At 46.8% G+C, this 22,877-nt stretch overlaps 1 protein-coding gene across 1 annotated transcript; it reads right to left on the bottom strand.

The window, feature by feature from the left end:
- Window positions 1-1,152: 1,152 nt before the first annotated feature.
- LOC119799802 (syncytin-B-like) lies at window positions 1,153-3,121 on the bottom strand. The gene is given in 2 exon segments (XM_038309677.1): window positions 1,153-1,296; window positions 1,298-3,121. Coding segments are annotated over 2 exon segments (1,968 nt in total).
- Window positions 3,122-22,877: the final 19,756 nt, after the last annotated feature.

Genomic DNA, 22,877 nt, shown 5'->3' with positions numbered 1-22,877 from the left:
ACCTAGTTAGGAGCTTACCATCCAGGAAGAGATGTCACACAGCTATGACAACATGTCAGAACACCTTGCAGAAGAGACCAAACTGGGACAATGATGATGGCAGGTGGAACTGTACCGTCAATAGGACTGCTTAGTTATGCCCACCTCTTGCTTTCTATTTAAACCTAAAGCTCATGTCAGGACCCTGAGCATGGACTTGGGGAGTGAGGGGGCTACTCCATGGACCTCTCTGCTCCACACTGGCCACACTGAATCAGTCTTTTTATGCTTTTCACTATTAATTGTGATGATAATTGGCCTATTGAGGAGAGGTGGCCAAGTCTAATTTGTTAGGGCCGCCAGGGCCCCAGCTCTGCCCCCAACAACTCTGGTAACATCCCCAGCCTGAACTTCTAGATCCTTCCCCTGGAATTCCTCCCTCTCTTTCCATTCTTTCTTCCCACCCACTCGACCTCTCGTTCCTCTCCTGGTTCTGTCCTCCCTTCTTCCTTCCCTTTTCGTGGTCCTCTTGCCCATCCCAGTTACCAAGCCCATCTCAGTTTTGCATCCTACCCCACCCTCCACTCTCCATGCCTGGTTCATGTGCTCCCAGACAGCTCCAGAATATTCTACCACCCTGCAGCTCAGTGTTGATTCATGTCTTGGGCCGACTATACCAAAATGCTTCTAGGGGAAGCTTGAGACAACAGAAACTTATTAACTTATGTAGGCTAAAGCCTAAGGTTGAGGGGACAACAGCGTCTTACACTCTCTCTGAAAGCTGTCACAGGGGACCTTGCTGTCCCCTTCCAGCTTCTGGAAAGTCCCTGCCACCTTGATGTTATTTGAGGTCAGAAAGCAGGAAAGACAAGGGAGCAAGCCACTCCGTGACACTCCATGACAGCACAGACCTGGGGAACGGAGACCTCTAGTATAAGAAACTAGAGAGGCCACTCTCCACTTATAGACAGGGACATTGAAAATGTTCCTTTTCTGGCCTCCACTCGGTTGTTGCTATGAGTAGCTTAGGAACTAAGTTGAATGGTGGACTAGAGACTCTCAGGTGATGGAGAACTAGCTCTCATGGCCACATCTTGGGGAGGGAGCAGTGATAAGGCAGAAAGGGATTGAATCTGGAAACATAAGTAATGTTAGTTCTGGAGGCAAAATTACTTAGTTTCTGGAATTGTCGTGGATCTGAAACACTGTGGCAGTGACTAACACCCCGTCTTGGTTTCTATTAACTGGGGAGGAAGGAGGGCATCTCTGGTGTTCTTCCAGTTTCTCCCTGTTCCACAAGAGTGGTGTCTTCATCTGGGGCGTCTTGGGGCAGTCTTTTATAGTGGACATTTTGAAGGATACTGTCCACATGCCTTTTGGTGGCATCTTGGACAAAGGAGCCAAGTCTCTGGGACACAAAACGGGTTAGGCAGTTAAGAAGACAAGACCCAAATGTCAAGAGGAAGACAATGAAGAGGAGAGGTCCCAGGAAGGGAGTCAGCCATGACAGCCAGTATCCAGGATCGGGCCACTGTCCCCAAGAGTCAGAATGCTGGCCAAGTTCTGATGCTCGTTCTCGGAGTTTCCTTGCTGCATCTCGGACTACTCCAGACTGGTTTACAAAGAAGCAGCACTCTTCTTGGAGAAAGAGACAGGTGCCCCCTTTCTCGGCGGTGATGAGGTCCAGCGCCCTGCGGTTTTGAAGAACGACACCCGCCAGCGAGTCTATCTGGCTCTGGAGCGTAGTGACAGAGGCGGCTATTTCATCCAGAGTGTCCGAAAGAGCCTTAGAAAGCCGCTGGAAATAAAAAGTTGAGGAGGCCAAGCCAGCTATACCAGTACCGAGGGCGGAAGAGATGCCCAGGCCTGCAAGGAAGGGGAAGAGGTGAGGGGACCTCTTTGGGCGAGAAGCTGAGGCAAGAACTGAAGCAAAAAGGGGGACAGACACCGTTTGGTTATTGGGGAGAAGTTCGATGTCTGGGTATTGGAAGACAAGGGTACACACCCCGGACCAATTGGCCGGGAGACACATGTAAGTTGATGTTCCACAGAGGAAGAAAACGCCTGAGGAGTTGAGACAGAAGGTGTATGAGAAAGTGAGGAGATGGGAGAATGTGTTTGAGGTAACACCCCAGTTTTCTTGAATAGTTACCTCATTTTCCCAGACAGAATATTGTCCAGACAGGGCAGCTCCTGTGAGGGGTTGGTAGTGGGAGAGTGGATAGGGGTCTCTGTGGCCCTGGAGTTTGAGCTTGAAGTAGGTAGGGTTCATTGACATAGTAACAGGATGGGTTAAATTGTCTGATTCAAATAGAGTGAGATTATAGCAGGTGCCAGACGGGGAGAGAGGACAGCGCATCCAGGGAGTGGCTGGGGAGGTATGACAGTGTTTGATGTCGGTTGGGCACGGATAGTAAGAGCGTTCTGGGGAGACTAGGGAGGGAGGTCCCGAAAAGCGGAGCGGATTTTTCCATTTGGCATCTGGTCTTTTCATTGCCTGTTTGAATAGATGGGTAGTGGACAGATCTAGGTTCACATGACTATTGGAAGGTGATATATGAAGAGTGTAGTTGCAGAAAGAGGCAGAGAGCGTGCCTACAATAGTGGCGTGAGCCGGGACCTTGAAGGAGCGGGATATGCAGAGCGGAGCCTGGGACATGAGGAGCGTCTCAGTAAAGAGTGGTCCCCATAAAGGGCGCTGGGCAGACTCAAAGAAGCGGTCCTTATCAGGATAGATCACAGAGGTGAGTCGGGTGATGATCGGGAATATGCCTGTGGAACTGACGAGCTGAAGGAAAGCAATAGCCCGTCGGTCAGGATTGTGGAAAGAATAGGAGGCGGTCAATGGGTGGAAGAGTTGGAGGCGCCTCTCAATGTCAGTGATTGGATAGGAGCCAGAAAAGGGCTTGACTGAGTACGTGAGGTGAAGCTTCATGGGTGAGTCTGTCCAAGTGGACAAAGGAGCTGGGACCGCTAGAGAGCGCTGGGTACGGGTGGACAAGCAGACCCAGCAGTTGGGAAAAAAGGAAGAGTTGGTATCACGTAGGATATGCTGGGTTAGGTTTATGAGGGGCATCCAGCTCTCCGGATAGGACAAGGAGTAGGGGAAAAGGACGAAACAGAGGACCCAAAGGCAGATCATGGTGCTTTGGGAGTGGCCGGAAGTAGTGTGGGGCGCAGAGAAGTTGGTCCGGTGGATTCTCGAGTCCTGGAACTTGCTCGGTCGGGGTGTTCAAAGGTGGCTGGTAAGTACAGGTGGCCCCAGGCCGTGCAGGTTATGCGTTGAGAGGTCAGACCTGTGAGAGAAGAGGTGAGGGAGGGTCACCAGAAGGATTAAGAGTTTTAAAGTTAGGATCTGGAGCCCTTTTGAGCTCAGAGTGGTGTAGCCAGCGAGAGATGGCCTCTACCTTTGCTACTGTTGGGGTAGTTCCCTGGTGAAGTTCCCGCCCAGAAGACTCAGGATGGATGTGAATTTAGGAAAGTATCTGTGAGCCAAATGACCACAGAATGTGACTCGTTAAATGTAAAGCAGTTCCTGCATCCAGAAATGGGAAGGAGGTGCTGGAGAGAAGGTCGTGGTGGGCCAGTAGTACTTGAATTCTAAGGTGCCAGGGTTAAGGGGCTTTTCTGGGGAGAAGCTGAAAATGAAGGCAAGCAATAGGTAGATAAAATAGCCGGGACAGGTGGACTACAAGCATGAGCTAATGTGGTATGAGAAGAACATTGGCATGGCACACCTTTCCTGAGGACAGAGGTCTACAGAGGATGTGAAAAGAGTGTTTGGGCCTAAGGAGGAGCCAAGTATTGTGTTACCATAGAAATAAACATGGCTCTATCATCAAATGGCAGAGATGAAGGCAGGCCAAAGCAAGGATCGATTTGAAGGATAAGAGACACTGCGTGTGTCCTCTTAGACCTAGTTGGGGAATTTTCTGTCATGGAGAGGGTAGCATGCTGGATGAAGCCTGTCTGCTAGTTCTGTTTCAGGAGCTGTCCTGGGGCTTGGTGAGGGAGGGAGGGGTCTATGACAAGGTGGAGAGCAGAGATATGTCTTGAGCAAGGTGAGCAGAGGTTGATGTCCCGTAGGGGAGTGACCATGGAGGGTGGAAAGGGGGAACCACTCTTGAACAGAAAAGGGGACATGGGAGTCTCAAGAATTGTCAAGGGTAGCCTGACATCCCGAACGCACACACACACACACACACACACACACACACACACACACACACACGGTGGATAGATTGAAAAGGGACAGAGACTGGAAAGATAAAAGTGAACAAAGGAAAGACAGGCTCTGAGTGAGCAGACTCCAGAGGACTGGGAGAACCTGAGGCGGAGACCAGTGGTACCTGTTTAATGAGGGTGTCATCTTCGAGAGTTGCCTCTGACTATCTGGTCAGAACTGCCTTGGCGCCCTTGTGGAGGATGCCTGCTACTGCCAGAGGCAGAGAGCCAACCTGAAGGATTTTGTTGTGAGTGACAGGGGTGCTCTGTTGACCTGTTGAAAGCCCCTCTCTCTGGCCAAATTGCGGCATGAGAATTAGAGTATAGTGTGCCACTTTGGAAGTGATGTAGACGGTAGCCTTTGGTCTCCTGCTAACGTGAAGGCCAGAGAAGAGGAAAGAGTTCTGCTTGCTGGGAGGTGGTGGGAGGCAGAAGGGGAGGGGGAGGGGTTGTACTTTTTTAGTAGTTTCATCTGTGACATTAAATAGTATCATCTGTGACATTAAGCCTGAAGCTTAATGGGAGTCTTTAAAAAGAGCTCCTCCCATGGGGCTGGAGAGATGGCTCAGTGGCTAAGAACACTTGCTGCTCATCCAGAGTCCAGAGTTTGGTTTCTGGAACCCATGTCAGGTGCCTCACAACCATCTGTAACTCCGTCCCTAGGGGAATCTAATGCCTCATGCCTCAAAAGGCACCTGCACTCACATGTATATACACTACACACACACACACACACACACACACACTTGTAATTACACGTTAATAAAAATGAATCCTTAAAAAAAAAGCTCCTACCAGAGATGTGTTTTTTTGTTTTCTTGCTTATTTGTGTTGTGCTTTTATTTGTGTTTTTAGCTGTTTTGGGGGGTTCTTTTTGGGGAGATGCTGCAGGGGTGAGGGAAGGATATGGAGGGACAGGGAGGTGAGTGGGATTGGGGTTCATTATGTGAAATTGCCAAAGAATTAATTAAATTTTACATTTATATTTATAGTATATATATATATATATATATATATATATATATATGTTCCCACCGATGACCCAGTTAGAAGTCTCAGCAATGGGAGCATTTGACAGGTTGACAGAGGAGCAAAGAGTCAAGGAGATCAATACAAGAGTCGGAGTCCTTTGGAGGACTAAAGGCTTTAGGGACAAGGGTGCCTGGATTAAGAGCTTTGTACCTTTGAAAGGTAACTGGGAACAGTGGAGAGATAAAAAGAATGTGTCTGTTTAATGTGACTGGGAAAGAAAATAGCACTGACTTATGATCCTAAGGAGACAGTTGCAGACAGAGACAGTAATGGATAATGAGTTTTAGAATGTGAGACTGAGGGCTTGGATCATTAAGACAGGAGTCTCTGAGGGTCTCTAAGCAATGGCCAAACCTATGCTACTGAGTCTTACTTAGTCACGTAGGCTATTACTTGGGGGTGTTTCTCCATAAAATTGACAGAAGAGACCTAAAGCTAAGTTGCAAGAGGAGTGGACAAACAGAACAAAAGAAATGCAGAAGTCAGAGCCTCCTTAAGCTTGGAGAAGGTGGGTCAGGGAGGTTGGGAGAGGTCCAGAGGTTCTGAGAGAGTACTACAAGCAGTTTGATAAATTGGTTTGGCTGAGACCCCAAAGCTGGAAATCCATATAAGAAAGTTACACACTAGGCTCAGAAAGGACAGAAGATCCCACATAGTTTTGTTGTTGTTGTTTTGTTCTGTTCTGTTTTCTGGTGGAGGGAGTATGTCCTGGATTATAGCTTTGAAGCTTTGAGGTATGCCGCGGGAATGGGGGGTAGGGTGAAGCCAAAGTAGGTGACCTGGGAGAAGACTCTGGGCATTCCTGGTCAGCCAGGAAGTTAAGGGAGATGGAGATATATTGTGGGGACAGGTCATGAGGGGGTTGCAGAGGAAAAGGTTGTCTACACGTTGGAGACGAGTGCAGGGGACTGGAGGGCGGGGGGGAGTGTGAGGCTTAGCAGATCATAAAGAGGACTTCCAGGCCCAAGAAATGAGGCCCTTGGGGAAAGGCTGTCAGGGTTAGCTAGATGGACATTTAGGTGACAGGGTCTGTCCAAGTCACCTCAGAAAGATCTTGACGAAGACAGACAGAGAGGAGGAGAAGAGCAGCTGTGAAATCCAGGACTGAGAACTGACAGGTGGAAGGAGGAATTATGGGATAGGCGGTGTAAAGATTGAGGAGCACCAGGGGAAAGTGACATTTACAATTTGGTTAATCAGGCAAGTCTTGGACTAGGAGATAAGAACCATCCGCTTCTAGTCTGCCAGAATAGGCTTGTTGTGGGGGGAGTTGGTAAGTCCTAAAATGGAGGCTTTAAGGACTCGGATAATTATAGGTTTATGTTCCTTGAGGCCAGTCGGGGCAAGAGGATATTGGGCCTGGCGGACAACAAAACAAAATAAAACAAAAACAAAGGGAGCCTACAGTTTAATCAGTATGGAAGGTTGAAAGGCAGCAATAGTGTGGTAAACAGCATCCCAGACCAGAGGATACTCGGAGAATGAAGAGCCATGAAGGTGTCCTGGGCCTAGGAAGGTCTGGTGGCAAAGTAGGAGGAGAGGAGCTGCTTTGGAGGGAACCTGTGATGGACAGATAAGAGAGACACGGAACTTTTCCAGAATGTCATGCCCCAGGAGAGTGGTCAGACAGCGGGGAACAGGGAAGGGAATGATCCAAAAGATTCACAGTCATTTAGGTTTGTTTGGAAAGACTTTCACCCCCATCACAGAGGAAGGGGTCCCCCTGGTAAAACAGAATAACTCTTCTATCAGATTAAAAAGAAATAACCTTACCAGTTACAGGCAGCGTTTCCCTGGATTGAACAAGGGTGGCGGCGGCAGAAGCAGCACCTCCCCAGGCCCAGTCAGTCGGCAGCAGTTGTGGGTTCAAGCAAACTGGCAATCCCAGCAATCCCAGTTTGGGACTGGGTGATTGGGACTTGGCAGGAATCTCGCCAAGCACAGTTTGATTTCCAGCGTCCTGCTCTCCCCTCAGGGGAGTAGGAGTGAGTAGCAGTTGTAGGCTGGGGCAGGTTCTTGCTCAGTTGCCCTAGGTGGGCTCGTCCTGAGTGCAAACAGCGGCACTCCCCTGTTTGAGTTACCCTGCAATAAATCCTGGTGTGAGGCTGCTGCTAGCATTTGGTATTCTGCTTGATCTCCTCTGAGAGTTTAAGTTTCTTCTCTCTGTTATGAAAGACCTTAAAGGCTGTTTTGTAAAGTCTCTTTGAGGGTATGAGGGGCATTCCACTAATAGCTGGAGTTTTTTTCCAATGCAGGTACTGACAGCGAGATAAAATCAAAGTGGAGATATGATCTCCCATCATGGGTGTCAGGAGTCAGACTAGTGTATCTGGTCATGGTTTCGGATAAGCAGGAGAAAAAGAAAAACGGACTTTCATCAGCTCGTTGAGTAATTCCTTAGATTTTTGTCATAACTGACAGCCTTAAGGGCAGCCTTTTCCATGAAGCCATCTGGGAACTCATATGCGTTGCATGGCGATTCCAGTGGGTGTCTGAAAGTGCCACAGTACCAGCTGGGTTATGATTCCTAGCCTGGGCATGAAGAATGTTGGTGTGTGCACGAACTGCCACCCAGATAACCTCCCTGCCCTCATAACAAATGTCATGTAAGGTCAGGTCAAAGGACCGGGTAAGAGATTGACATTCCTTGGGATAGGCTCTGGGTTGGAGACAAAGGAGTTCAAACAAACATGTTTCTGTTGGAAGTAGATCGGTGACATAAAAGGGGATATGGAGCAGCATGAGGCCTCCAGCAAAGGCAGCCTCACAGAGCAGAAAAAATGGAGTGAGCTGAGTCAGGAGGAGCTGTGACATGAGAGCAGGTGTGAGGCAGGAGGTCAGGGAGAGAGACGGTAGAGGGAGGGAAATTAGCGGGTTAACCTTCAGGCCTGGCACTGACGTAAAGGAACTTGTCTCAGAGTACAGAAGAAGTAGCAAACTTCAGGTATGGATTCCAACTCCTTTGCACACCCGCTCTTTGTTTCATTTTGGCGGTATTTTGATTTTGTTTCTTGTTTTGCTTTGCTTTAATCAAGATCTTAATTATAGCCCAAGTTAGCCTTGAACTTATGTAATCCGGGATGGCTTCGAAGTTACTGTCATCCTCCTGCCTGAGTTTTCCAATTGCTGAAATTAGACATGAGCCACTCCCACCTGGTCAGTATTCTCACCTCTGTAATAAACTCTGAGGCTGATAAGATAGCTTTTATTGCTGTCAATAGTCCTATCTCAGATATGTGCTCAGAGAAATCAGTAGTTACTTATAAACTCGCCTGACACAGCATGGGAGTGCAGCCATGTTGGCTGACTTCCCCCAGATGATTTACACAGAGGCTCCACAGCATGGCTAAGATAATCAGTAATTACATCTGTCCAGGCAGCATGGGTACCCCATTTCCAATGCCTCAGACAGACAACCGAGCAAAGAAGAGTGTACTTTAGGAGAACGAAGAGGGGGTGGCAGGAAAGTCAGAAGACTTTCTGTGTTTGGAGACACACCAGGATTAAGTAAAGAAACACCTTTTTTTTTTTTTCCCCCAAGGGCTGCCCTTAATCAGGAACACTAGCCCCTACAACCGTCCCTGTGAATTTCTGGCTGCTAGCCTCTGTTGGCAGCTTCTGTTTATGTGGAACGTGTCTCTCCCAACTTCCAGCTGCTGGTGGAGCACCGTGGCAGAGCAGTCATGAATCCACAGGAGAAGGTCGTGCAAAGGAACCCTGTGTCACCTTCTAGCAAAGCGGGGTCGACACCAGAGACTCTCAGGTGATGGAGACGAAGGGTAACCATGGGTCACCATATCTGTAGTTCCTTCAGAAATGGAAGACAGAAGAGAATAGGGGTGCATACCCGTAATCCCAGCACTCAGGAGGCTGAAGCAGGGGGCTTGCTACAAGTCTAAGGCTCACGAACAAATGTAGTGAGTTAATATGGTGGAACAAATACAGTGAATTCCACGCCAGCGTGAATTACAGTGAGAGTCCATCACAAAAAAAGAAAAATAAATAAATAAAAGGAAAGGAAAAGGAAAAAGAAAAGGAAGTTAAAGAAAAGAAAAAAGGGTGGTAGTGGAGAGATGGTTGGGGGGGTTAAGAGTGTGAGGACCCTCAATTCCTACCACCTACACTCCGAGGGGTGGCACCCTCTTCTGCTCTCCGTGTGTGTGTGTGCGCACACACACACACACACACACACACGAGAGAGAGAGAGAGAGAGACAGAGACAGAGAGAGACAGAGAGCGCTAGCCTTAAAAAAATATAATTTCCAAAACAAAAAAGGGCAACCCTTTTTCACATTTTTTTCCATGCTCCAAGTAGCTGTTCCTCTGATGTTCAGGAATCCTTGCTTACTTGCAAAAACATAAAAGGAGAGAGAGATGGAAGTGGGTGAGAGGAAGGGAAGGAGGGAGGAAGACTAGCCTAGCGCAAGGAAGACTATAAGGAGTCTTAGCCTCAGGCGTCCTAAATGACCCACTATGCTGGTGGGAGAATCTAATATCCGAGGTTCCCAAGGGACTGTGCTTGAACCAACTGGATGGGATGTTCCCCCTCCATTAAAGCTCCAGCTCCACCCAAACTGTAAAGCTCTAATTTGGCTTTGTCAATTACAGGGGTCCCCTTACTGTGATACATACATTCTCTAAAATGTAGCCCAAATTCACCCAGTTGGTCTAAGAAGCAGAACACGGCCACAGCTTTCCCCTGGAAATCTGCCTACAAGAGACGATTTATCAAAAATCAGGGCAGGCCGTGAACACAGACAGCATTTTTAGCCTGTTTTAAAACTAGCCAGCATTAATATTATACAGTCATTTCGGAAGGCAGTCTGGTAGTATCTGCTAAAGCTGGATGTGTGTGGTGTGTATGACCCTCAACTGCTAATCTGAACCCATCAGAAATGCGCACTTGACTTATCAAGGGGGATGGACATATCGCTCAAGACACGTGCACCTGTTACGTGGAAGAACGCTGTCTCCTATCCGTTGAAACAGGTAGGCATGCTGAAAAGTTCAGCGTTGCACCTCTTTGTCCTTTAAGTCACCATTTGTCCCAAGAAAGCAGCTTGCTCACTTAGTCCCTGGGTCTCTCGAGCTTTCCAGCCCTTTCACATCACTGATCGCCTTCCCTCTCAAGAGCTGTTATTAAAGAGTAAGCTGGGGACATTCAAGCCAAATCAATGGGTTGGATCCATGTGTATCTGCCCCCAATGGCGGTTGCCTAAGGGCGATACCATGAGCAGGAGAAGGGTGACACAGGACTCTCTCCTGGACCAGTTTCCGATCCACTTTAATCAACTCTTGGAAAGCACCACAGACTTCCGACTCACCTGCCTCTCAGTAGACACAACGCTTCTTGGGATGTTAAAAGTCTCTAAATATTTAAAAATTGGAGATGTCCAGACTCAGTAAACAGTTTAGTTAGTAAAGGGCCTGCCTTGCAAGCATGAAGGTCTGACTTTGATTCTCAGAAACCATGTGAAAATAACAGGCTAATGGTGTGTGCTCGTAACCCCAGTGGTAGGGAAGCTGAGACAGGGAGCTCCCTGGGGGTTCTCGGGCTAGCAAATCTAGAACTAAGGGTGAGCTCCAGGCTCAAGAGAGACCCTGCCTCAGAAAAGGTGGGTAACACCTGAGGAGCAATACCCAGGGTTGTCCTCTGGCCTCCACATGCACAGGTACACACATCCACCTGTATGAGCATGCACATACACACGCCTACTTAAAAGCATTATACATACTTTTCGAATATATGAGACACTCCCCTTAAATCCTAAACATAAAGAATGTGTTATGCAGGCCAAAGTACTTCTGAACTGGTGGGAGTGCATATGTTTCTGTCACTGTCTTTGTGATACTAGGACACGGCTCCTGCTTTTCTTCAACTAGATGGATGCCGATCCCCCTTCCAGTTCCCATACAGAAGTCGACTTCCCTAGGAAACCACCCCAACGCCCAAGGTTTACCACTAGTAGCTCAAACAAAAACCCTGGAATCATCCTTCCGTCTCGAGTCATTCACACAAAACACTCACCCTGCCTGTCAAGAAACAAGACAGCTTGACCTCAACAGAATACCTTCCTGGACTGAAAAGGTCCCTACTGAGTAAAGAAAGTGCTTGCCCTGAAAGCACAGGGACCTGAGTTTAGATCCCCAGCTCTCACGTCAAGAGCTGAGTATGCCTATAAGACCAGCGTGGGTGCTGGGGGCAGAAACAGGAGGATCACAAGAGATTGATAGCCAGCCTAGCCAATCAGTGAGTTTCAGGAGCAGTGAGAGACTCTGCCTCAAAAAAAAAAAAAAAAAAAAAAAAAAAATGGAAGAGGAAATCTGACATCAACTTTTGACCTCCATATACATATACCTAGGCATATGCACTCTTACCCTCCCACACTTATTCATACATTACACAAGCACACACACACACACACAAACACATGCTAAATAAATAAAGCCCCTCATTATACAACCCAGTTGCATTTCTTGATTTGTACATCATTTAATTGGAGTGTTTATGCTTATGGTTTGTTGTCTGTCTCCCCCCACACACATACACCGCAAAAATGCTATCTTCTTGGGGAAAAGATCCTTTGGTTTTTGTACTGACCTTTTCTAAAATCTATACACTGGAGGAATCTGACAAGTACTTATTTTTAATAAACAGGTGAGCAAGTAAATGAGAAAAAGCCAGGGGCTCCATGTTCATGCTTTCCTGTGGCCCTGTAATTCTCTGATCCTAAGATTTGCTGAAGTATAATTGACTGAGGTTAGTCTTTGTATAAAAATACATCTTTTAATTACACATTTGCCTATGCATAAATCCAAGCTGTCATGTAATGGCTTACCAGTCTAGCCATTTCACTAGAGTGCGAACCACAAAGGGTCTATTGCCGGTCAGCCTGACTGGCTGCCATTCCCAGCACCTGGGCCAATGCCCTTCCTGGGCAGTGAAATAGCACATTTATGAAAGGCCAGGCCCTCCTGTGTTTTCAGCACACCAGTTCATTTAATCTTCACAACAGCGCCATGAGGTGGGCCAGATAAGGGGCCGGAAGACCTGCGAAGTGAGGAAACCTGCAGAATGGGGCATGGTTAAAGGTGTGACTTAGATCCTGACCCAGGAAATCTAGATCCAGAGGTCAAATTCCAAGAGAGTCCATTGATTACCTTTATTAGACACCCAATAAAAAATGTTTGATGACTGAAACAATGCTATATAGCCAAAAAAGGAATTTATTGCTATACTACACAAGTGAAGTGTCCAGATAATAGACGTTGTACCCAGAGCTGGTACAGATCAACTCCACTTAGGTTGGTTTCTTCTCAGAAGGAGATAATGTCGACTGTGCATCCCAAGGAAGATGACTCAGCCTTACAAAGGAAGGACACTCTGACGCACGTTACACCATGGAAGAACCTTGAGGGCATCGAGATAAGTAAAATAAGGAATTCAAAAAAGACCCAATGGGGCTGGCAAGATGGACAAGCAGATAAAGGGGCCTGCTCCACAAGTTTGGCAACCTGAGTTCGGTTCCAGGCACCTACCTAAATGTGGAAAGGGAAGAACCAAGAGAAGGTCAGCTGTCCTCTGACCTTTGCATGTTGGCCTTGGCACATGGAACCCCCATATCCACATAATGCACATATACATAGTAGTTATGAATAACATTAAGAAAAAGAACAAACGCTATATGACTTTACTTACATGAGGTACCTAGAAGAGTCTGAGACATGGAAACAGTCGTGGTGCTCAGAGCCTGAGAAGAGAGGGGAAATTGGTATCTGGTTTGGTTTTAAGTTTGATGTGACAGAAATGTTCTGGAGATGGCAGAGGGAGTGGTTGCATCATAACATGAACAGAATTAGTGTCATTACTACACACTTAAAAATACAAAAGTGAGAGATTGCTTTGTGTATTTCATCACCAAATATTACATCATATTAGATTAAGATAAGAAAGTTTGGAGTTCAAAGTCACCCTGGGTTATATAGAAAGACCCTGTCAACACCATGGTCATCACATTCTAGATTCTCATTTCTCTTGGTAAACTCAGAGCTGGCCTTGCCTTCTAGTCCCTTCTGTAAATCTGGAGCACGAACCAGGTCTGTGGAAATTGAAGTCTTCTCAGTGTGCCCAGCAAAAGAGGCTTCTGAGCAGAGAAGTCTGCAGCCCATTCTGTACATGTGTGACCGGTCACTGAGGTTTGTGAACACTATCCAGAATGAGATAGCCATCTTAGGCAATGCCCAAGAGTGGTTCACTCATTTAACAAATAGTATCTGAGCACCCTTAAAGTGTAGGGGCTGAGTTGGGTTAGGGTGAGTGTTACCAGGCCCCTACTTCTTGGGCATCAGCTTAGACAAATTTAAATGGCAACTGTTCCAATCCTCCTAAACGTCAAAGCTATCCTTAAATATAATGAAGTAGGGGTTGAAAAGATGGTTCAGAGGTTTTAACGCATTGGCTGTTCTTCTAGAGGATCCAGGTTTGATTTCCAGAACCCACGTGGAAACTCACAACTGTCTGTGCCTCCGGTTTCAGGGAATCCCATACCTCTCTGTAGGTAACAGACCCAGGCGCACAAGTGATGCATAAACATATATGCAGGCAAACACCCATACATGTGAGATAGAATGAAACATACTTTTAAAAAAGTAAGTAGGTTGCTGCAGGCTGAAAGGAGCTTCTGCTGCGTGTACCAAACAGGAGTAGTTATGAGTGAGGGGCTCCCTTAATGAGGTCCAACTCTGTTTTTGTTGTGTACAACTTGGATGGACCAAGACAGCCACCAGCAACAATACAGTAACCCAACCTGGCTGTCCAGATCCAGGCGAGAACCTGCTTAGAGACAGGTAGAGCATTCAGGTGCACTGGAACCCAGGAGACAAAGCTCCCTAAGGCTCTGAGCAGTGAAGGGACAAGAGCCCAGCTGGGTTCAGAGGTTTCATCTTTCAGCTTAATTCTGGCTGGGAGTACCCAGCTCAGCCCATCAAAGCTCTGAAAAGGGTCCTTCGTGGGCACAGTGAGGGAGCTGCTGGACTGTCCATCAAATGCTCACACGCCAGAGTGAATAACCCAGGAGGCTGGTGTTCCTCTAGTGAGAGCCCAGGCACAGTTATCTCCCATGAACTTGTTCATCCTTGTTGCTTGATTAGCAAAAGGGTGGGTTCTGCTTTCAGGCCAGAGACTCGCGTGTGAAGTAAGATGTGGCAGGTGCACCAGGATAAGCAGGGAGGGGCTGATCAGTGGGACACACCCATTGCAGAGCTGGGAGCAGAGCGGGCGGTGGGGGAGGTGGGGGGTTAGTCTAGAAAGGGAAAAGGAAGAGGGAAGGATTATTTCTTAGATGTGTTTTGATTATTGTGAATGTTAACCTTGTATCTTTGGCTTCAAGGGCATCGAGCTAATTGCCTCTCACTGTGGCTAACTGAGGCACTGAGTGGTGGCAACAGGACTTGCTCTTAATATGTCTCTGGGAGATGTGTTAGCTCCCTGCATCTAAGGCAACATGGTGGGGTGGAAATAAAGCAGCGCTGCCTCAGACTCGTGGGATGCTCAAGCCTTGGACAAGTGTCTCCATCTCTCTGGACCACATTCCTGTCCTAGCTCCGGTCACACTTACAGTGCCCCCACCACCACCATCCAGCCATTGCCAAAGGTATGGATGTCTCAAGTCTACTACAGCACATAGTCCTAGACTGAACTGCAACCCAGAGGGTCAGTTGGGCCGATCAGATGCCCTCCTCTGGGATCAGGCCTTTGGAAAGACACAAGGCTAACCTCCAATTTTGCACAAGCTGCCTCTACAGATCATGGTCAGGAACATCACTGATTCACTGATATTAATCTATGGTCAGATTGGACTCCAGGGACTCCAGAAGGACAAAATGTGACACCCTTACCTAGTCCTGGAGTCTCCTTCCTCACCATGTCTGAACTAACTTTTGTTTTGTTCTAAGCCTATGTTGGCCAAACTCATGATAGGAGCAATTGCATAGGCCTGCACTCTTGAGAATGAGACTCTCCTTCCAGAGCACATGTGGTGTTTGCATCATTTATGGTTCTTTAGTTCTACTCCAGCCCCACCTGACACCATCCAGGGAGCTAGAACTTCCTGGACTCGGAGGCTTGGGATTCTTATGAATCACCTTTCTCAGTGACTGCCTGAGCGACATACAGGAAGAAGAGTCTTATTTACCTCATGCTCTGGATTCCTTGTCTTCTGATTTGGCTGACTGAGCATCAGAGATCAGAGGCCCTGTGCAATCTCTCTGGGCCTTTGGTAGCTGTGAAGATAGATACCCATCATGGCTTAAGAAGACTGCTACTGGTCATTTATGCATATTCTTGCCTGCAACCTCACAACCTCACAACAGATCCTGTCTGCTGCATCCTTGTAGGATCATCCCCTTACAGACAGTTCATTCTGTGGCAAGATCCCTGTGCCAACAGGAAAGCTTCCCAGCTCACGGAAGGCACAGCTCAGCAAGAAAGGAGGCTGTTCTTTGCTTTCTACCTTTTAACCACTTGCTGGACTTGAAGCCAGAACTTCAGGCATCCTTGAAAATCAGAAAGGGGCAGGAGAGGAAGAAAGAAAAGAAGGAGGAAGGGAGGGCAGAGAGAGATGGGTAGGGAGAGGAGAGTAAGAGAAGAAAAGGGAGGGGAAAGAAGGGAAAAGGAACTGAAAAAGGAAACTGAAACAGCTACATGAAAAGTGAGGTCTTTCATCTTGGGGATCCTGGCATGAATCCTTCCTCTGGCTATCTCATGAACAATTTCACGGGGTTACCTTTTTTTTTTTTTTTTTTTTTTTTTTGGTTTTTTCGAGACAGGGTTTCCCTGTAGTTACTAGAGCCTGTCCTGGAACTAGCTCTTGTAGACCAGGCTGGCCTCGAACTCAGAGATCCGCCTGCCTCTGCCTCCCGAGTGCTGGGAACGGGGTTACCTTTTGAGCCCACTCTGGCGTGGAGAGAAAGCAGGAGAAGCCAGTGGCAGACACTGGTCACCCGTCTGTCCTGAGGAGTGAACACCTGTTCTGCTAAGGAGAACTGGGAGGGATCTCTGAGACTGTTTCTGCTCCCAAATCCCTGAAATAGGACACCGACTAAGGATAAAACATTGTTTCCTGAGAGGAATCACTGCCAGAGTGTGGGTTCGTTCAGCTGGAGTTCAATCTCCTACATTCCGAAGTGGAATCTTTGGAATGTGCTGGTTGGTAGACCCTAAAGAAGTGGAACATTTACCTGCAAGCTCTGGGCTAGCTTTGGCTAAGTGAAGCTAGGGATCTTTTTTTCTCTATATTTCCAAATGTTGGGGACTTGTGTAATTTTGCAGTAAAACTCACCACACTTACAAACACAGTTCTGTAGACTAAGCGGCAGGAGCAAGGTAGAAAGAGTTAGGGTGATCTCCATCTAACTTTCTGAGAATGTTTGAAATGTTTAGTAATAGTCTCAAACAGAACTGTTTTTTTATTATTGCAAATGTGATAGACAAAACACTGTGGGCAGTCTAGAAAATGTTTACAAGAAAAAGAGCATGATGAAAAATCATTGGTTATTTTATTCTCAAGAACTAGGCTTATAAATGTTCTTTCTTCTGGCTTTTTATATTAAGATATTTTTAATTAAGCAAGTCACACATAAATGTATGTACCTTAAAAAATAGACATTTATTCCCAGAACTAAATTATCCATAATTCCAAGTCCTCCTCCACCCACTAGACTAACCACCCTGGGAATATAGGTATAGTTCTTACAAGAACTTCAAATTGCATATAAGCAATTATACATGTCTTCTTTATGTGATCTAGTATTCCATTTTATAACTATACCACATTTTACTTGACTAATAGCTAGGATGGATTAAATTTCCTATTTTCCTTTTCGTGTTCCCCACTTGCTTCTGCATCGCAGGCCTTAGAAATACCTGCAGGTTTTCCCTCCCAGAACCCGCAGTCCCATGGGGGAACCTGGCATTAAACAGCTAGCACATGCCAGGCAGTGGTGGCACACGCCTTTAATCCCAGCACTCAGGAGGTAGAATCAGGCAGATCTTTGTGAGTTTGAAAGCCAGCCTGGTCTACAGAGGAGTTCCAAGGCAGCCGAATCTACATAGAGAAACCCTGTCTTGAAAACCCAAACCAAACAAAAACAAACACAAAGAGGTGTAATATAGGGTTACAGTTCCTCATTACCACAAACAGCATGCCAGTAAACTTCGCTGTCTCTTCCTGTGGCCTCTACTTTAAACTCCCCACTGGAGGGTATCATGTGCTTGAGGAAGTCCAAATTATCATCCTCATTCTTTCTTGAAATTGAATCTTATATAACCCAGGTTGTCCTGAAACCCTGTGTGTACCAGGCTAATCGCAAACTCTTGATCCCCCTGCCTCAGTCTCTCACATGCTGCTGCCCCAACACACGCTGCGATTCCTCCAAGCATGCACCACCATGTTTGTGTTTTCTCTGTGGGTTCTGAGGATCAGACTCCAGTTTCTGCAAGGCACATGTTTTACCTCCTGAACCTTCAGGATTAGGTTTTGAATTCATCAGAGCTGGGATGTTTGTGGAAGTTTTTTTATGGTTTACTTTTTTATATTTAAAAATTTCCATCTACTCCCCTCCTCCTCTCCCTTCCCTCTCCTCCCCTCCACCCATACCCCCCCTCCCTCCCTCTCCAGGCCAAGGAGCCATCGGGGGTTCCCTACTCTATGTTAAGACCAAGGTCCTCCCAACTCCCCCCAGGTCCAGGAAGGTGATAACCAAGCTGAGAAGGCTCTCACAGAGCCCCTCCATGCAGAAGAATCAAAGCCCAGCGCCATTGTCCTTGGCTTCTCAGTCAGCCTCCACCGTTGGCCACATTCAGAGAGTCTGGTTTGGTCTCATGTTCCATTACAACTGGAGTTGGTGATCTCCCGTTAGTTCTGTCCCACCGTCTCCATGGGTGAACGCACCCCTCACGTTCCTGACTTTCTTTCTCATGTTCTCCCTCCTTCTGCTCTTCATCAGGACCTTGGGAGCTCAGTCCGGTGCTCCAATGTGGGGCTCAGTCATTTTCTTCATCTATCGCCAGGTGGAGGTTCTATGGTGATATGCAAGAAATTCATCAGTATGGCTATAGGATCTGGCCTTTTCGGGCTCCCTCTCCTCAGCTGTCCAAGGAACTAGCTGGGGGCGTCTCCCTGGAAACCCGGGAACCCCTCTAGAGTCAAGTCTCTTGACAACCCTCAGATGGCTCCCTAAATTAAGATATATGCTTCCCTGCTCCCATATCCACCTTTCCTGTATCCCAAGCATCCCATTCCTCCGAGCTCCCCCCATTCTCCCCTTCACGCTTTTGTCTCCCCATCTTCCCTTGGCCCCGCCTCGCCCCACCATCAAGTTCCCAATTTTTTTTAAGGCTTGTGTTTGGCTGACCAAGTTCTATTCAAGGCTTACAACAAAATGAAGCCGACTTCCCTGCTGTGTAGTGGGAATGTGTGTACATAGGTGGACCTGTAGTCTGCTCCCATCTTACTAACTACTGTTTGTATTGGAAAACCGGAACCAAGAGAATGGGTAAATTCTGGGATTCACAAAACAGAATCCTATAGGGCAATTAGAAAAACTACAGTATCTAAGTGTATCAGTAAGCTTACATTTCCTGCATAAAACGTTGAACGGGCGGGGGAGGGGGGGGAGAAGTGGCATAAAAATATCACTGTGAGCCGGGAGTGGTGGCATACGCCTTTAATCCCAGCATTCGTTTGCAGAGGCAGGTGGGCCTCTGTGAGTTTAAGGTCAGCTTAGTCTATATAGTGAGTTCCATGACAGCCAGAGTTACACAGTGAGACCCTATCTCAAAAAAAAAAGTCATGGAGAATATAACTTACATCAATCTTCAAATAATTTATGAATAGAAAAACTGAAAGGAAATTCATGCAGGTACCAAAAGTCCCAGCCAGTGTAGAAGGCAGATTTGTCATGAAGCTTACAAAGTGGAACTTCACCTTCCTGATGGCTTTCAAAGCCCTGCGCTTAAAATTCAATATCTTAATTTTGTATTTTTTTTTCTAAAAAAAAAAATCTCTCCATCCAATTGTGTTGGCCTCAGGCCTGTCTATAAGTGAACAATGGTTGTGGGGGAGGGGGAGCAATAGAGAAGAGAGGGTGAAGAGAAGCCGTGGAGAGGAAGAGGGACCAGGCAGGGGGAGAAAACAAAGCACATGTCACTAGTTCCTAGATTTTATACAGATGCATAAACGTGTGTGTGTGTGTGTGTGTGTGTGTGTGTGTGTGTGCACGTGCTTGTGAGTGTCTGTGTGTCTGTGATATGGGGTTGGGAAAAGGAAGGATAGGGCACGAAGGAAGTTATGCTACTTTTCAGCGTTTGCCCTGGGGTCACTGGCCAGCTTCCAGACACTTGTGTCTGAATATGTGTTTACTGTAAACTGGAGGGTGGGACAGATGGTGTCCTAAGCAGTTCACAGAAGAGTGCCTTGAACAGCCCAAGGCCTGGAAGAGAAGGGAAATCACGTGACAGAGCAGGGCCGGGAGAGTTACTGCAACTTCTAGGTATCGCTCCCCACCCCGCCCATAGGCCTTCCCTACACAGGGCCCAGACCCACCAGAATGCGCCTAGTTTTATTCACTCTCTGGCTCCTCAGTGCAGAGCTCGGATGCTGTCGAGGAGGATGGCCTCAGTGGAGAGCTGCAACAGCTTCGGATGCTGTTGAGGAGGATGGCTGAGGTACCAAGGACCCCTGGAGCCTGGTTCCGCTCTGATTCTTTAACCATCCAATTCTCACTTCTGCTTCTACTCAAAGCTTATTACTAAACATTAGCTGAGGCTGGGGGGCGGGAGAGGGGGTGCATGCCTGTAATCCCAGCACCGGAAGGCTGAGGTGGGAGGAGCACAAATTACAGGCCAGTCTGGGTTATATAAGAAAAAATCTATGTCAAAATAAAAGAACAAAACTAAAAGCTAACTGGAAGATGATACATAAAGGACAGCTCAGTTATTCCAACAACTTCAGCAGAATATCCATGACAACATCAGACTTTCTTCCTCTCAGCACTGGGCCCTGCACAACTGCTCATTCCACGGTTAAATGAAGACTGATTTGGATATCACCTTTCTTAGATGACGACTTGGGTTCCAGCTTCAAAGCATCTTAAGTGGTTGCTTGAGCATAAGTTCTTACTGCAAAATTAATATCGCCCTACAGACCATTTTGTTGTCATTGTTGTTTGTGTTTTTAGAAAGCCCTGTCCTAGACTGGAAAGATGCACAAGGGTATTGCTGCTGATCCTGATGGCCCTAGTTAGATACCAGATCACACGCAGTGAAAGATGAGAGCTGACTCCCATAAGTTGTCCTCTGATCTCTTCTCATGCACCATGGCAGGCACATGCCACACACATACATATCACACTACACTCACACACATACATATTACACTGTACACATACGTACATATGGTACTGCACACACACACATACATACATATCACACTACACAGACAGACACACATATGTATCACACTACACAGACATACACATACATATCACACTACACAGACTCACACATATGTATCACACTATACAGACAGACACACACAAATACATATCACGCTACACAGACACACACATACATTTCATACTACACAGACAGACACACATATGCATACATATCATACTATACACAGACACACACACACACACACACACACATATATATCACACTACACAGGCAAACACGCATTTGTATCACACCACACAGACAGACAGACATACATATCACACTACACACACATACTATGTGTGTGTATGTATGTGTGTATGTATATAGGGGAAGAGGAAACCTCTGCCCATAATTGGGGCTTTTGTGGCAGAACCTGAAAATTTCAAAGTCTGTAAGCTACATTGCTAGATACACCTCTAAAAAAGGTGTCAGTTGGCACCTACGAGTCAGAACATGAGTGCCCATTTCTTCCAGCCTAAGCTCACAGTGGGAGCAGTATAGTTAATATTTCCTTCTTTGATTTGCCAGTTGGTTTCATGTAAACTGAGTTTTTGGCATGCACATATTTATTTATTTATTTTGGTTTTTCGAGACAGGGTTTCTCTGTAGCTTTGGAGCCTGTCCTGGAACTAGCTCTTGTAGACCAGGCTGGTCTCGAACTCACAGAGATCCACCTGCCTCTGCCTCCCGAGTGCTGGGATTAAAGGTGTGTGCCACCGCTGCCCGGCTCACATATTTTAGTTAAATATGTGTAGCTTTCACTTCAGCTTTGATCTTTAGTGGAAACTTTCTTCGGCATAAGGTAGCACACATCTATAATCAAAACTAAGACAGTCAAAGCAGGGAGACCATAGATTCCTGCCCATTCTTGTCTACATCGCAGACCCAACCTGAGGAAAAGAAGTTTTTCAAAAGCAAGTTTCAGCTGAAGAGATGGCTCACTGGGTGAAACCTGCTACACAAGCATGAGGATCTGAGAGTTCCAAGTCCCAGAGTCTATACACAAGCCAGGGGCCACTGGCGCTCATCTGTAACCCAGTTCTCCTATGGTGGGATGGGAGCTGGAGGCAGGAGAACCCCCAGTAGCTCAGGCCAGCTAGCCTTGGATAGGCAGCAGAAACGGTAAAAGAGACCTTGGTCCGGACCCACCCAAGGTTATCCTTTGATCATCGTGGGTGCTATGACAAGCATTCGCCGACTCTCACACACATCATAACGCAAAATCAATATGCAATAATTCATTGATTGATTGACAAGAAAGTGTTTCCCACAAGGACTATATAAATGTTCATCTATGCCTTTTCCCTTTACTTCTATAGTTTTATTTAGGAAATTTAATTTTCTAGTCTGAAGGCTGAGCTGGACTTCTAGCTCTTTCTAGGAGTTCACCATTTCTGAAAGAAGCCACCTTTCTTTCCTGCTGTCTGTAAACGGAACTTGGTTTACAGAGTTAAGTCTATCTGGTGTTCGTTATTTCTTTTCTTTTTTTTGGGGGGGGGGGAGACTTTCAACATGAGCTGTGTTGAACTTGATGCCTCCAAACCATCCTTGCAGTCCTAGTTTCCCTTCCTTGAAATATTCTTAGTATTTTCCATGTTGTCAATTTTTCTTTCTTAAACCCAAATGTAGTCCAGCCGAACTTAGCCAGAGGAAGAGAGTTAGGGGAGGGGAGGGGAGGGGAGGGGGGGGGGGAAAGGACTGAGGGGAGGGGAGAGACAAGAAGAGACAAGAAGAGAAGAATTATCTCAGACTAAACAAGGTACTAATGGAGACTTCTGAAGCACAGCTAGCTATGACACTGCTCCAAGTGTTTCGAAACCCTGCCACCAAGGCACAGATTCCTTTCTGTGCGGAAGGGGGCTGGAGAAAGAGAAGAGAGAGCGGGCAAAGGGGAGGAGAGGGAGATGTAGGGATAGGGGCCGAGCTGAAGAAAATGTGACCCGAAACTGGGAGCCATACAAAGACATACAAAATACTGAAAGTGAACTAGAAATATTACCATGGCTTTTATTCGTTCGGTTAGAATTTTCACATGCATAAGCAAACGAAAGTCAAAATGTTTCTAAGAAGGCTTGAAAGTTTTAGCCTATCTCCTTCTCTTGAGCCTCTAGAATGAGATCTGAGGAGAGTCCATCTGCCGGCT

Source organism: Arvicola amphibius, chromosome 13 (assembly GCF_903992535.2).
Source record: "Arvicola amphibius chromosome 13, mArvAmp1.2, whole genome shotgun sequence".
Classification (NCBI taxonomy): domain Eukaryota; kingdom Metazoa; phylum Chordata; class Mammalia; order Rodentia; family Cricetidae; genus Arvicola; species Arvicola amphibius.
Note: the sequence above shows the minus strand (reverse complement) of the source record. Positions and strands in the feature narration are given on the sequence as shown.